The sequence below is a fragment of the Leptodactylus fuscus genome, chromosome 8 (assembly GCF_031893055.1).
Source record: "Leptodactylus fuscus isolate aLepFus1 chromosome 8, aLepFus1.hap2, whole genome shotgun sequence".
Taxonomy (NCBI): domain Eukaryota; kingdom Metazoa; phylum Chordata; class Amphibia; order Anura; family Leptodactylidae; genus Leptodactylus; species Leptodactylus fuscus.
In genome coordinates, this window is record NC_134272.1 from 29,485,542 (window position 1) to 29,499,894 (window position 14,353).

A 14,353-nucleotide genomic window follows, 5' to 3' on the forward strand; every position below is an offset into this window, starting at 1 on the left:
TTTAAGGATTATGGGGTTTGTATCTCCCACTGAACAAAAAGTAATAACATATCCTAGCAATATCAGATGGGACTCATCATTTAAGTGTGGCAGTAGATCCCACTACACGATAGTGACAACCCGATAAAACCACAGGATCTGTTTTCATTTTATGGAATAACTATGATCTCATACAACTTCCCATATTTATTAGGACATTGGGATCCCCATGGACCCTGTATGTAATAATAAATCCACATTCCATCGCTGTAATAACAAGCCTCAGACATACCAATAACATAAGCCTGTCCATCACTGCCGTATTCTTCCTCTTCTTAATATGCATGTAAAAACAGGAAGGAGGAGAGAAGGGATGTTATTGTATAATGCTGCCATCCTGTGCATACAGCTCAACACAAAACAACTATAGACGGCAGGAAAAGAGAGTCCAGATTTGAAAAAAGTAATACATGAAACATATATAAAGATGTAAAATACTACAATTAATTGTGAAAAACTAAGGGCCGTAATTCTCCACTATTGTGCCCACCACTAGATTGTAATTCTCCACTATTATACCCATTACTGGATTGTAATTCTCCACTATTGTGTCCACAACTGGATTGTAAGTCTCCGCTATTGTACCCATTACTGGATTGTAATTCTCCACTATTGTGCCCACCACTAGATTGTAATTCTCCACTATTATACCCATTACTGGATTGTAATTCTACACTATTGTGTCCACAACTGGATTGTAATTCTCCACTATTGTACCCACCACTGGATTGTAAATCTACACTGTTTACTTACAATGGGTGGAACCATGACGAGTAAATGAAATCAGCCAGGATCGGTTACAAAATAGTGTATAATAAGTCTGAAGCAGTCACTTCAGCAGTTAATGTTGTTGTCCTTTAGCTACTTGGCTGGCTTGGTCTTGTCAATGGTCCTGGTCATGTCAATGACCCATGTCTCTACTACTGTGTCTAACCTACCCAGTAACATACTGACCAGTCCTCCAAAGTAATCATGAACTACAAAGATATCACCTACCTCCTTTCAATTCCTCTGGTAAGATTGAAGGCCAAAGAGAATTCATATAAAACAATGCAGGGATACAAGGATACACAGAAGGTATTATGTATATACGTTATTAAGATAGAAGGGCAGCTCAGTATTAACATGGATCATTCATAAAGGGAAAGCTGGCTTGGTTTAGTGGGCAGACCATAGATGTGAGTATATACAGGATAGCTTTATACTGGGAATATACTGTACAGTAAGTGTCAGCAGATTGGCGACTAGATAGGAATAAACACTCCGATTGACATTCTTATGTGTTATTACTATGCGGTATCTTGATAATGGCTTTACGAAATATTATATGATATATATGTATTCTGGTACCTTAAGTTGTTACATAAACACTTAAATGACTTCAGGGCGTAAAATACATTACAGTTACTCATTGTATGTGTATTACAGGGAACCCGCCAGGAGATTTCAGCTGTCCCATATGACAACAGGGTGATACATGGAGAGCCGTCAATCATCCTGTGTGGGCGGGGTAAGCAGGACTCTTATGGTCTCTCCTAGGAGTCCTATCAGGATCTACTCTCATAGTAACATAGAAGCCCTGCTCCAAATCATATAAACCTATATATCATAGAGTCCTGTCCTCTTACTATGATGTCCTGTAGGCAGCAGAAATTATACATGCAAGTGATGTCATGCGATGAAGCCTTATACTACCCTTAATACAAGATGATATACATGATATGCACAATGCACCAAGCCATTTCTATTATTACAATCCTAATATCTATATTTACCTGACTCAAACGTTTCCTCATCTAGCAAAAGAAAAAAAAATAAATTCAATTGTGATTTATAATATATAGATAATAAAAGTAAAATTCCTGTAATCCAGCAACAAGATAGGTGCGGAATACTAGAGACCGTAGCTTACCAAGCAGTCATGGAAGGATACATAGAACTCACTGGAAAAGGAAGAGAACGTCAGGAGGAAGGCTGGGGGATGGGAACACAATGTCTGATAATGGAGGTTTTTTAACCACTTATGGAAGAAGAACTAATTGTTGACCTCGGCTCAGTCTTATGCTGCAGGTCCTATAAATAACAAGTTATATTACAAGCATGTGATGGACATAAGGGCTGGATAATGAGATTTTATGGGCAATCGAGTTCTGAATTAAAGGAATTTTGGTGCATTTTTATGACATTCAGTTATAAAGTGCAGTATAACATTGCATGACATTATTATGACACATTTTGATGTAAGGCTACGGCAAAAATAATATCCAATAAGTAGGTCCAAGGTTTGCAAGCATTTACTAAACAGGAGACCCTAAAAACAGCATCCCCTATTTCTATTCCAAAATGAAGGAAGATATGGGAGAATAAAAATGGATATAGATCGGAATAGAATCCCATTAGCTGAATAAAGCTACGTTATGCATTTGATATAGTATGTAGACTGCTTTGCATATTGAGGCTTACGTGGCCATTGGCCCCTTTGGTCTACCGAGTTTGGTACAATTGCAATATCTTCACCTTCTATGACTATGACTAGACTCGCCGCATCCAATCATCTGTGTATAGGATGAAATTGTAAAGTTTATAATAATAATAATAATACATTTTATTTATATAGCGCCAACATATTCCGCAGCGCTGTACAATTTATAGGGTTCAGATACAGACATACATAACAAAGAACGTCATTTCACACAATGGGACTGAGGGCCCTGCTCAAAAGAGCTTACAATCTATGAGGTAGAGAGGGTGACACAAGAGGTAGCAGGGGCGGCATTGCTTATACAGTGTTCAGACAATTTTGTGCATTAGGAATTGTGATAGGCTTGTCTGAAAAGATGCGTCTTTAGTTTGCGTTTGAAACTGTAGAAGTTGGGAGTTAATCTGATTGTCCGGGGTAGAGCATTCCAGAGAAGTGGTGCAGCTCGGGAGAAGTCTTGTATACGAGCATGGGAGGTTCTGATAATAGAGGATGTAAGTGTTAGGTCATTGAGTGAGCGGAGAGCACGGGTTGGGCGGTAGACAGAGATGAGGGAAGAAATGTAGGGAGGTGCGGCATTATGGAGAGCCTTGTGGATGAGAGTAATAACTTTATATTTTATTCTATAATGAATAGGCAGCCAATGTAGCGACTGGCACAGACCGGAGGCATCGCTGTAGCGTCTAGCCTGATAGATGAGCCTGGCCGCTGCATTCAGAATAGATTGTAGAGGAGAGAGTTTAGTGAGGGGAAGACCGATTAGTAAGGAATTACAGTAGTCAAGGCGAGAATGAATCAGAGAGACAATAAGTGTCTTTAGTGTATCTCTGGTAAGGAAAGGGCGTATTCTGGAGATGTTTTTGAGGTGGAGGTGACATGAACATGCGAGTGATTCAATATGAGGGGTGAAGGAAAGGTCTGCGTCAAATATGACCCCAAGGCAGCGGGCATGCTGCCTAGGAGTTATAGTAAGGCCTGAGACTGCAATGGATATATCAGGGACAGATCTGTTAGATGGTGGAAACAGTAGTAGTTCAGTCTTAGAGAGATTTAGTTTCAGATAGAGCGAGGACATGATATTAGAGACAGCAGAGAGACAGTCACTGGTGTTCTGAATGAGTGCAGGGGTGATGTCACGGGAAGATGTGTATAATTGGGTGTCATCAGCATAAAGATGGTACCTGAAGCCAAATCTGGCGATGGTTTGTCCAATGGGGGCTGTGTAGAGAGAAAAGAGCAGGGGGCCGAGGACCGAGCCCTGAGGAACCCCAACAGCAAGGGAAAGAGGAGAGGAAACAGAGCCCGCAAATGATACACTGAAAGTGCGGCCTGAGAGATAAGAGGAGAACCAGGAGAGCGCAGTGTCATTGAGGCCAACTGAGCGGAGCATAGTGAGGAGAAGTTGATGGTCAACAGTGTCAAAAGCTGCAGAGAGGTCCAGAAAAATAAGAAGAGAGAAGTCACCATTGGATTTAGCCTTTAGTAGATCATTAGAGACTTTTGTGAGAGCTGTTTCAGTAGAGTGCAGAGCGCGGAAACCAGATTGTAAGGGGTCAAGCAGAGAGTTAGCAGAGAGATAACGGATTAACCGAGAATAAACCAGGCGTTCCAAAAGTTTAGAGATGAAGGGGAGGTTAGAGACGGGTCGATAGTTAGCAGCACAGGATGGGTCCAGGGAGGGTTTTTTCAGTAGCGGGATTATAACAGCATGCTTGAAGGAGGATGGGAAGATTCCAGAAGAGAGAGAGAGGTTAAATATTTTAGTAAGGTAAGTAGTGACAGCAGGGGACAGAGATTGGAGAAGGTGTGAGGGGAAGGGGTCACTACTGCAGGTTGTGGGGCGAGATGAAGAAAGTAGCTGGGAAACTTCCTCTTCTGTGACAGGTTCAAAAGATGAGAATGGACAGTCTAAAGTGCGGCTGGTGAGGGGATCAGTACTATCGTAGGTGTGGGAGTCAATGCCACCTGGGGCTTGGGCAGTAATTTCCTGAAGGATCTTATCAATTTTATCATGGAAATACATGGCCAGGTCATCAGCACTAAGGTCTGTGAATGGCGTCTGCACCTTGGGTGTGAGTAAGGAGTGAAAGGTTTCAAAAAGCCTTTTAGGGTTGCTGGAGAGAGAAGAGATGAGGGCGGTGAAGTAGTCTTGTTTGGCGAGGTGAAGGGCAGAACTATATGTTTTAAGCATAAACTTGAAGTGGAGGAAATCTGCAGGTGAGCGTGATTTTCTCCATAGACGTTCGGCACACCTAGAGCAGCGCTGAAGAAATCGTGTCTGTGGCGTGTGCCAGGGCTGATGCCTCCTATGTGGGACTTTACGAGTGGAGGGGGGAGCAACCTCATCCAATGCATTTTTGAGGGTATCATTATAGTGACTGGTGGCCAGATTGGGACAGGAGATTGAAGAGATGGGGGACAGGGAGGACTGTAGAGTATCTGAGAGGTGCTGGGTGTCAATAGCACGCAAGTTCCTATATGTGTGATGGGTAGGGGCGTCTTGTGAAGGGGAGAGAGCACTGATGGTGAGAGATAGAAGATTGTGGTCAGAAAGCGGCAGAGAAGAGTTAGAAAATTTAGAGACTGTGAGGAGTCGATGGAAGACAAGATCAATCGTGTTACCGTCTATATGTGTGGCGGAAGAAGAACATTGTGAGAGACCAAGAGAAGTGGTTAATGAGAGAAACTGTGAGGCAGCCGGGGAGTGAGGGGGGGCAATAGGGATGTTAAAGTCACCCATGATGAGGGTAGGAATGTCACTGGATAAAAAGTGGGGAAGCCAAGAAGCAAAGTGGTCCAAAAATTGGTAGGGTGAGCCAGGTGGGCGGTAGATCACAGCTACACGTAAGGAGAGTGGCCGGAAAAGTCTGATAGCATGGACTTCAAATGAGGAGAATGTGAGTGAGGGGACCGGGGGAATGGACTGAAAAATGCACTGCGGTGACAGCAGTAATCCTACCCCACCACCCTGCCTGTTGTCAGGCCTAGAGGTATGTGAGAATTGTAGGCCACCATGACACAGAGCAGCAGGGGAGGCCGTGTCTGCCTGCTGGATCCAAGTCTCAGTAAGGGCGAGCAGGCCAAGGGATTTACTAAGGAATAAGTCATTAATATATTCTAGTTTGTTACACACTGAGCGGGCGTTCCAGAGAGAGCAGTTAAAGGAGACAGGGGAGAGATGAGGGGAAGGAACACGGTAAATATTGATGAGGTTTGTAGGCCTTCTATGTGTGCAGGAAGAAGAGTTAGTGAAGGAAGGAGGGCCGGGGTTAGGAGAGATGTCCCCAGCAGCGAGGAGGAGTAACATGGACAGAGACAGAAGGTGGTTCAGGGATTTATGTGGGCGCTTCTGTTTAGTGTCACTGCTAAAAGAAATAAAGGGATGATTAAAGAGTGTGAAAAGTGTGTGAGAGCTGTACATGGGAGAAGGAAGAAAAGAGGGACTGATATGGATGGTGTGTACTGGTGGTAGAGACGGAGGAGAGATCTGCAGGAAGACAATGGCTAAGATAGTAAGAGACAGTGCAGCTACAGGATACCATGAGGTAAAACTTGTTGTTTTAGGTTGAAATTTACCTGGTGTTCTGCCATGGTTAGCCTGTTTCGTGCCCTGTTTAAGTGCCATGTATAAGTGCACTTTGGTTAATCTGCACTTCGGTTAAGATGCAATTTGGTTAAGATGCATGCTGCAGATGAGATGCCCCCGCATAGGAGATGCACCCCATAAGCTATATCTACTTATATAGGAAAGCACAGCTTCAGACTAGCACTAATTTAAGTCGTTAACTAATTAATCTACAAACTGTGACACATGAGGAGACTGGCAGTGTGGATCCAAGTAAACACTTGGCCAGAAACACCAATAAAATCAGTGAAGATCAAAAGACTGACACTAGTGCAGATAAGAAGACATGGAAGTGCAAAAAATATACAGCCTGGATGAAATGCTAGGATATAGTTCAGTAATCAGGCAGAGGTGAAATACAGAGGTGAAATACAGGATTATATACCATTGAATATTACAGCAGATGATCGAAGGGAGAATTCAGACAGCAAGCAGAGGTGGGTTCAATAGCAGATTATATACCACTGAATATTACAGCAGATGATCGAAGGGAGAATTCAGACAGCAAGCAGAGGTGGGTTCAATAGCAGATTATATACCATTGAATATTACAGCAGATGATCGAAGGGAGAATTCAGACAGCAAGCAGAGGTGGGTTCAATAGCAGATTATATACCATTGAATATTACAGCAGATGATCGAAGGGAGAATTCAGACAGCAAGCAGAGGTGGGTTTAATAGCAGATTATATACCATTGAATATTACAGCAGATGATCGAAGGGAGAATTCAGACAGCAAGCAGAGGTGGGTTCAATAGCAGATTATATGTAATGTATGAAAAACATTGTTATCCTTTAACCCCTTCCCGCCGATGGCACTTTTTGACTTCCTCACCAAGCTCGATTTTTCAAAACTGACATGTGTCACTTTATGTGGCAATAACCTTGGAACTAGAGATGAGCGAACAGTGTTCTATCGAACACATGTTCGATCGGATATCAGGCTGTTCGATGTGTTCAATTCGAATCGAACATCACGTGGCAAACTCCCAAAAAATTTGTTTCCCCTCCCACCTTCCCTGGCGCTTTTTTTGTACCAATAACAGCGCAGGGGAGGTGGGACAGGAACTACGACAACGAAGGCATTGAAATAAATCGGAAAAAGTCATTGGCTGCCGAAATCAGGTGACCTCCATTTTAGACGAATAGTGGATTTCAGATCCGGGTCATATGAAAATGTGAACTTTGTGACTATGAGACAGGGATAGCTGTACAGGCAGGGATAGCTAGGGATAACCTTTATTTAGGTAGGAATGTTATTAAAAATAACTTTTTGGGGCTCTATCTAGTGTGTAATTGTGATTTTTGTGAGATAAACTTTTTCCCATAGGGTTGCATTGAGCAGCGTTGATTGGCCAGTCTACGGAATTCGGCCAATGAGCGCTGGCTCTGCCGGAGGAGGCAGAGTCTAAGATCGCTCCACACCAGTCTCCATTCAGGTCCGACCTTAGACTCTGCCTCCTCCGACAGAGCCAGCGTTGATTGGCCGAATTCTGTAAACTGGCCAATCTGCGCTGGCCAATGCATTCTATTGGCATAATGAAGCAGAGCTGAATGTGTGTGCTGAGCTCAACTACGCCGGTGGTGTAGCCAAGAGTTCAGTGCACGGCCAGCTCTGCTACATCAGAGCCGAGGGTGCACTTGAACCCTTCTGTACACTCGGCTCTGCTACATCAGAGCTGAGGGTGCACTTGAACCCTTCTGCACCCTCGGCTCTGCTACATCAGAGCCAAGGGTGCACTTGAACCCTTCTGCACCCTCGGCTCTGCTACATCAGAGCCGAGGGTGCACTTGAACCCTTGGGCACACTCGGCTCTGCTACATCAGAGCCGAGGATGCACTTGAACCCTTCTGCACACTCGGCTCTGCTACATCAGAGCCGAGGGTGCACTTGAACCCTTCTGCACACTCGGCTCTGCTACATCAGAGCCGAGGGTTCACTTGAACCCTTCTGAACTCTCGACTCTGCTACATCAGAGCCGAGGGTGCACTTGAACCCTTCTGCACCCTCGGCTCTGCTACACCACTGGAGCGCACGGCCAACTCTGCTCAATCTCCGGCATAGCAGAGCTGGCCGTGCACTGAACTCCCGACTACGCCACCTGTTGAGCTCAGCACACACAATCAGCTCTGCTTCATCACGCCATTAGAATGCATTGGCCAGCGCTGATTGGCCAGTTTACAGAATTTGGACAATCAACGCTGGCTCTGTCGGAGGAGACGGAGTCTAATATCGGAACTGAATGGAGGCTGGTGTAGAGCGATCTTAGACTCCGCCTCCTCCGGCAGAGCCAGCGTTGATTGGCCGAATTCTGTAAACTGGCCAATCAGCGCTGGCCAAGGCATTCCTATTGGAAAAAGTGAGCTTGCGAAAATCGCAAGCTGACAGGGATTTCCATGTAATAAAGTGATTTATATGCCCCCAGACATGCTTTCCCTGCTGTCCCAGTGTCATTCCAGGGTGTTGGTATCATTTCCTGGGGTGTCATAGTGGACTTGGTGACCCTCCAGAGACGGATTTGGGTTTCTCCCTTAACGAGTATATGTTCCCCATAGACTATAATGGGGTTCGAAACCCGTTCGAACAGTCGAACAGTGAGCGACTGTTCGAATCGGATTTCGAACTTCGAACATTTTGGTGTTCGCTCATCTCTATTTGGAACGCTTTAACTTCCCAAGTGATTTTGAGATTGTTTTTTTCGTAACACATTGTACTTCATGTTAGTGGTAAATTTTGGTTGATATGTTTTGTGTTTAATTATGAAAAAATAGTAAATTTGGTGGAAATTTTGAAAAATATGCATTTTATAAAGTTTGATATAACTATATAATAATGACTATAATTATATCAGACCGCCAAAATTATATCCTAAATCTCATGTCCCAGATCTCTGCTTTATGTCGGCATCAAACTTTAGTCACGCTTTTATTTTTTACGGATATTATAAGATTTAGAAGTGAAACAACAATATTCAAAATTTTCAAAAGATTTACAAAAAAAACATTTTTTAAGGGACTAATCCAGTTATGAAGGGGTTTTGAAAGACCCTTGTATTAAAACCCCCCATAAATCACTCCATTTTCAAAACTGCAACCCTTAAATAAGCCAAAACAACATATACCTAGTATTTCAACCCTATACGTGCTTAACAGGAATTAAGACAAAATGGAGGTGAAATTTAAACATTTGATTTTATTTTACTAATATTTTCATTTAGCCCTAGAATTTGCACATTCACAAAGGGTTAAAAGGAGAAAACGCATCCCACAATTTGTTATGCAAGTTCTCCGGACTACCATAGTACCCCACTTATGGGTGTAAACTAATATATGGACGCACCCAGTGGCGTAACTAGGAATGGCGGGGCCCCGTGGTGAACTTTTGACATGGGGCTCCCCCCCAACCCGGATCCCTAATGTCCTGGGCCCTGTGGCAGCTGTTTGACCGCAGGCATCTCAGGGGTTAACACCCGCAATTGGACCCGGTTCCGACCGCAGGTGTTACAGGGCATTGTCAGCCGTAACATACGGCTGACACTCGCAGGGCATGGTGGCACCCAGGTTCTGTGTGTGCACCATGCAGCCGCCGTAGTACTCCAGCGGTTTGCGGGAAGTCCTTCCCGGCTGCGCCGTATTATCACGCCGGATGTCGGGAAGGGGTTAAAGCTGAATGCTAGATATAGTTGCATATGCTTGAAACTGATATAATGTTAAATGATAAGATGGCGCCTGCATCCAGGATGGGTACAAGAAAAACATGGGTGCCTTGCTGCCACAATACAGCTCCCCAAGGTTACCACGCAGGATCGGGAGTAGCTGGCTATATATGGCACTGCTTAAACTTTTTCTGTTTGATTGAGATGTTCCATACCAATCAGGAATGAATATGAAAACTTAGGTTGTTGTTATATCACTTCCTTTCTCTGCTACTATTTAACCCCGTGTTTTTAATAAAAAGTGCGTCAGCACAGATTCTTTGGTTGATAAAAGAATGAATACCAACACATAGAGTGGTGTAACTTCGTTACCGCCTGGCACTCAGCCTAATTATTGACTGATTATTGGTCAATTAGTCATAAACACGACTCTGACCTTATCAAAATCAGCTCACATCCCTACTGATGGGAACTTTTATCATAACCCTAAGACTCCTGAACCTCTGTATACCCCTAGTGGGGGAATTAGGATGTGGATTGCAGAAGTATTCTTCATACAAGGGTTTATGACACATACATGGGGTAAGCTCTTACCAGCCTCTACACATTTCTCATCGATCTTCATGTCTTCCTCTATAAATAATGATAGGATCATCAATGTAGTTTTCAACAGCATAAGTCCATGATATAGATATCCTCACTATACGTATACTCTAGGTGAGAAGCTTAGTATCGTGTTGGATTTTCTTACCTTCCCCAATTGTGCTCACTGTCCATGGAAAAATACAATTGGAAAAAAAAAAAGTATAACTTAAATGAAAGTTCGCATTACTGTCTTTGTTACACAGAGTTGTTGTGTGTATATATATATATATATATATATATATATATATATATATGTGTGTGTGTATATATACTTGTACTGTGTGGACTACTTTTCTCCTGATGAAGTCATCCTAGATGAAACGCGCATCAGGCATTCAGCAGTTTACTCTCATCAGCGCTGTGCAATGGACTCCATTACTCACTATTTCCCCATGTTCCTGGGTTTGCAATTTTTGATATATCATGTTGCTATTTAACTGGCTAGTTGTCTAGCTGCTATATTCCCTGGGTGGAGTGTTATATGCACATGCATTAGCTCAGAGGTACTCTAGTATATACCTATGACTAGGAGCTGCACTGCACTTTGCTGAGTGGGTGATGTATGTGTCTGCTCACTATTTTTAGTGAGTTATTTTTGTATGTCTCCATGTGATTTTTTTTTTAACTATTTGGTTATCAATAATATTTTTCATACTTTTTATATATATTTTTGCATTTGTCTCATGTTTCCTTTGGTTGTTATGTCTATTCTATAGTGGGACTTTATTTGGTAGGGTACACTTTTTGTTTTTTTTACTTTACAGATTAGTCAGATAACTATAATAATAACTATAATAATAATAACTATTATATATTGTCCAGTTACACTTAGTGCTCAGAGCCCTATAGGGAATTCTGCTTAAAGGAGCCCATGCAAATAAAGGGCCTACATTTGAGATGCCACCAAATTGCTTCCATCCAGTCACTACATGAAACCAATTTAAAGGGGCTCTATCAGCAAAATTATGCTAATAGAGCCCCACATATGCGTGAATAGCCTTTAAAAAGGCTATTCAGGCACCGTAAATGTTATATTAAATCCCGGTCCCGTGGGCAGGGATGCACGATGTGACGTCAGCTTCGGCACGCCTGCCTCTTCTGTCTTCTTGTAGTAACGCCCTCTGGTTCCGTGTCTTCTTCCGGCTTCTTAACTTCAAATCCCGCGCCTGCGTAGTAGTGCTTCCCTCCGAAGGCTCACTCGCGAACTGCCATTAAGTAAAATAGCAAGTGAGCCTGCGCAGTAGCACTCCAGAGGGAAGCGCTACTACGCAGGCGCGGGATTTGAAGAGAAGAAGTCGGAAGAAGACACGGAAGAAGAGGGCGTTACTACAAGAAGACAGAAGAGGCAGGCGTGCCCGAAGCTGACGTCACATCGTGCATCCCCGCCCATGGTGCACGATAGGTAAGTTTTGCATATATGTTTTAATGCTTTTATTTAAAAACGGGACCAGGGTTAATATAACATTTACGGTGCCTGAATAGCCTTTTTAAAGGCTATTCACGCATATGTGGGGCTCTATCAGCATAATTTTGCTCATAGAGCCCCTTTAATAGGCATTGCTGTGCAAATCTGTTTCCGAACCCGGGGGCCCTGACTCACATCAGTATAAATTCATAGTTCTCAATAAGCATGTTTGTTTTCCTCGCCCATGAAACCTGAACTTCTAAGGGGCCATAACCATATTCCCATATGTAAAGGTAGCCCTGGTTATAGCAATGTCTTCCATCAATAATCCCACTGCAGCCTCTTTATCCCCCTAGGTAAGGCCTTCCATATTGTAATGTTTTAAACTAAGAATATTAAAAAAAAATCTAAAGATAAACTATGAGAGTGAGAAAAATGGGATTTCCTGATATTAGTATAATGTACCGGCAGATACTCACACTGTGATGCTTTAAGGCAGGAGTGAGACATGAACGGCTGCGACCACCAAAATTCCCGTTGTTTCCTGAATAAATAAAAAGGAACAGATTTCTACTAAGCCTAAGTTCACACCTGTTCTGGTCTTTCTGTTGAAGAATCTGCCAAAAATCAGCAGAGAGAAAAGTCCTGCCCGGAGGACAGCCAGAAGACCCCATTATAGTCAATGGGGTCCACTGTTGTCTGGGTGTAACTGCTGTTTTAGCTGTTCAGTTCTCCGTCACTCGGATCCCCTGGAGGACCCAAAGGAAGAAGCGCCCGGTGCAGATATGTACCTAGCGTAAGTCACTATACTTATCTATCTTCACTTTGTAGAAACCAACAGGTATAAGGAAAGCGTATTACGGTATTATGATATCTGTACCTCTTGAGCAGGTGGTTGGATGGGATGAGGCCGGCACATCTGCTGAGGTCTGAAGCTTTTCTCGCTTGCCACCACATGGAGTCGCTCTGGTCAACTATTTGCAGGATTTCTCCTCTTTTGAAAGGCAGGCCAGCATCTGCACAGGGTATGGCTGGATCCTGCTGAGGCCAGTAATTGGCCATCGCTCTGACAAATAGCTTATTCAGAGGAACAGAAAAGGAGAAGTGAAACTAGATAAGTGCTATATGTCTACAAGCGAGCATTATATACAACACATTACATCTATTATGGACTAGGAAATCCTGGATTATGATGGGACCATTAAAGAACTAATGTAGAGCTGGAATTACCTATAGGTGACTCTGGAGGAAGAAGTGTCTGCATATAGAAGGATTTCTCTATTATGTTAACTGTACATTATGGGTAGGAGACAAACATTCACCCCACAACCCACGTAATGGAAAATATTGTATTCACTAGACCAGGCCACTTCTTGCATTGCTTCCTAGACCAGTTCTGATGCCAACGCGCCCATTGCATGAGTTTGGCAAAGGACACCAGTTTGCAGTAGCACTGTGACTGGTCTATAGCAATGCAGCCCCATACACAGAAGGACCTCCAGGGATCTACAAAAGGGGGCTTTAAAGGATACTAGAGGTGTAAGAAATAAACTGCAATGTTCTGCTTTAGTTTGTAGAGTCAGACAATTCTTATTAAGTCATCCACGACCCCACAAACAAGCCACACGATGAATGAATGTGATATGGCCGGTCATACGGAAGCAGACCTCCCAAATCCAACAGATCAGATATTCATAACCTATCCTAAGGAAATATTATCAATATATAGCCCCCCACCATGGGCAGAGTGAAGACGGTCTCAGGTTCATCTAGTCCTCAGATCCCCACTAACTTATCAACTAGACTTTAAAAGGTCAAAGGCAATGAATGCTACAAAGTGAACCTTTATGCTAGTAGGGAGTTTTAGATTCTGAATGTATAGAGAACCCTTCACCACCTCCACCAACTCCTATTCTTGGCATCCTGTAATAGGTGACCCTTATTGATCGCAGCACAGTTGGATCTCTTCTCTAGCCCCCACCGTTCCTGAGCAATCTGCACAGCTAGTATTAATAGAGCAGAACTTGATATAAATGGTTTCATGTACAAAGGATCATTGCAGTTCATTCTCCAAAGTCTAGTGAGAGGTTGTTCTTAGGTTAAACTAGTATGAGATTCCACTGAGATAAAAGGGATTCTGCAGAAACTACAGTTTGTTATGTTATTAATGTAAAACCAGCGCTTACAAGGCGTGTGATTTGTGAGAATCATGATAAGCTTCATGTTATATGTAAGTATAGAAGTGATGCTTTTTTCAATAAACAGAGAATTGTCTTGATACAGATTCATTATTAGTTAGACAGTGGAAATGTAGTCTGAAAGTGCGACAGATTTATCACAGTGACTGACGCCAAATGATAAATGTGATCTATGGTCTAATCCAAGTTTATATCACCTTTCAGTTTCTTGACAAAATTTTGGAACATTTAAGCAACACATTTTTTTCTGAGACTCAACACCCAAATAACTAGCAAGAAGAAAAGTTTTAGCACAAACTAGATGCG

General features: G+C 42.9%; 1 protein-coding gene across 1 annotated transcript in view; it reads right to left on the reverse strand.

The window, feature by feature from the left end:
• MPP4 (MAGUK p55 scaffold protein 4) overlaps positions 1–14,353 on the reverse strand; it is a 45,501-nt gene that overhangs the window by 9,516 nt on the left and 21,632 nt on the right. The window contains exons 10-15 of the mRNA XM_075284378.1: positions 12,730–12,926; positions 12,337–12,393; positions 10,394–10,461; positions 1,815–1,835; positions 1,036–1,050; positions 272–313 (exon numbers count right to left, since the gene is read on the reverse strand). Coding sequence (XP_075140479.1) covers positions 272–313; positions 1,036–1,050; positions 1,815–1,835; positions 10,394–10,461; positions 12,337–12,393; positions 12,730–12,926 — 400 coding nt within the window. The remainder of the gene's footprint in view (positions 1–271; positions 314–1,035; positions 1,051–1,814; positions 1,836–10,393; positions 10,462–12,336; positions 12,394–12,729; positions 12,927–14,353) is intronic.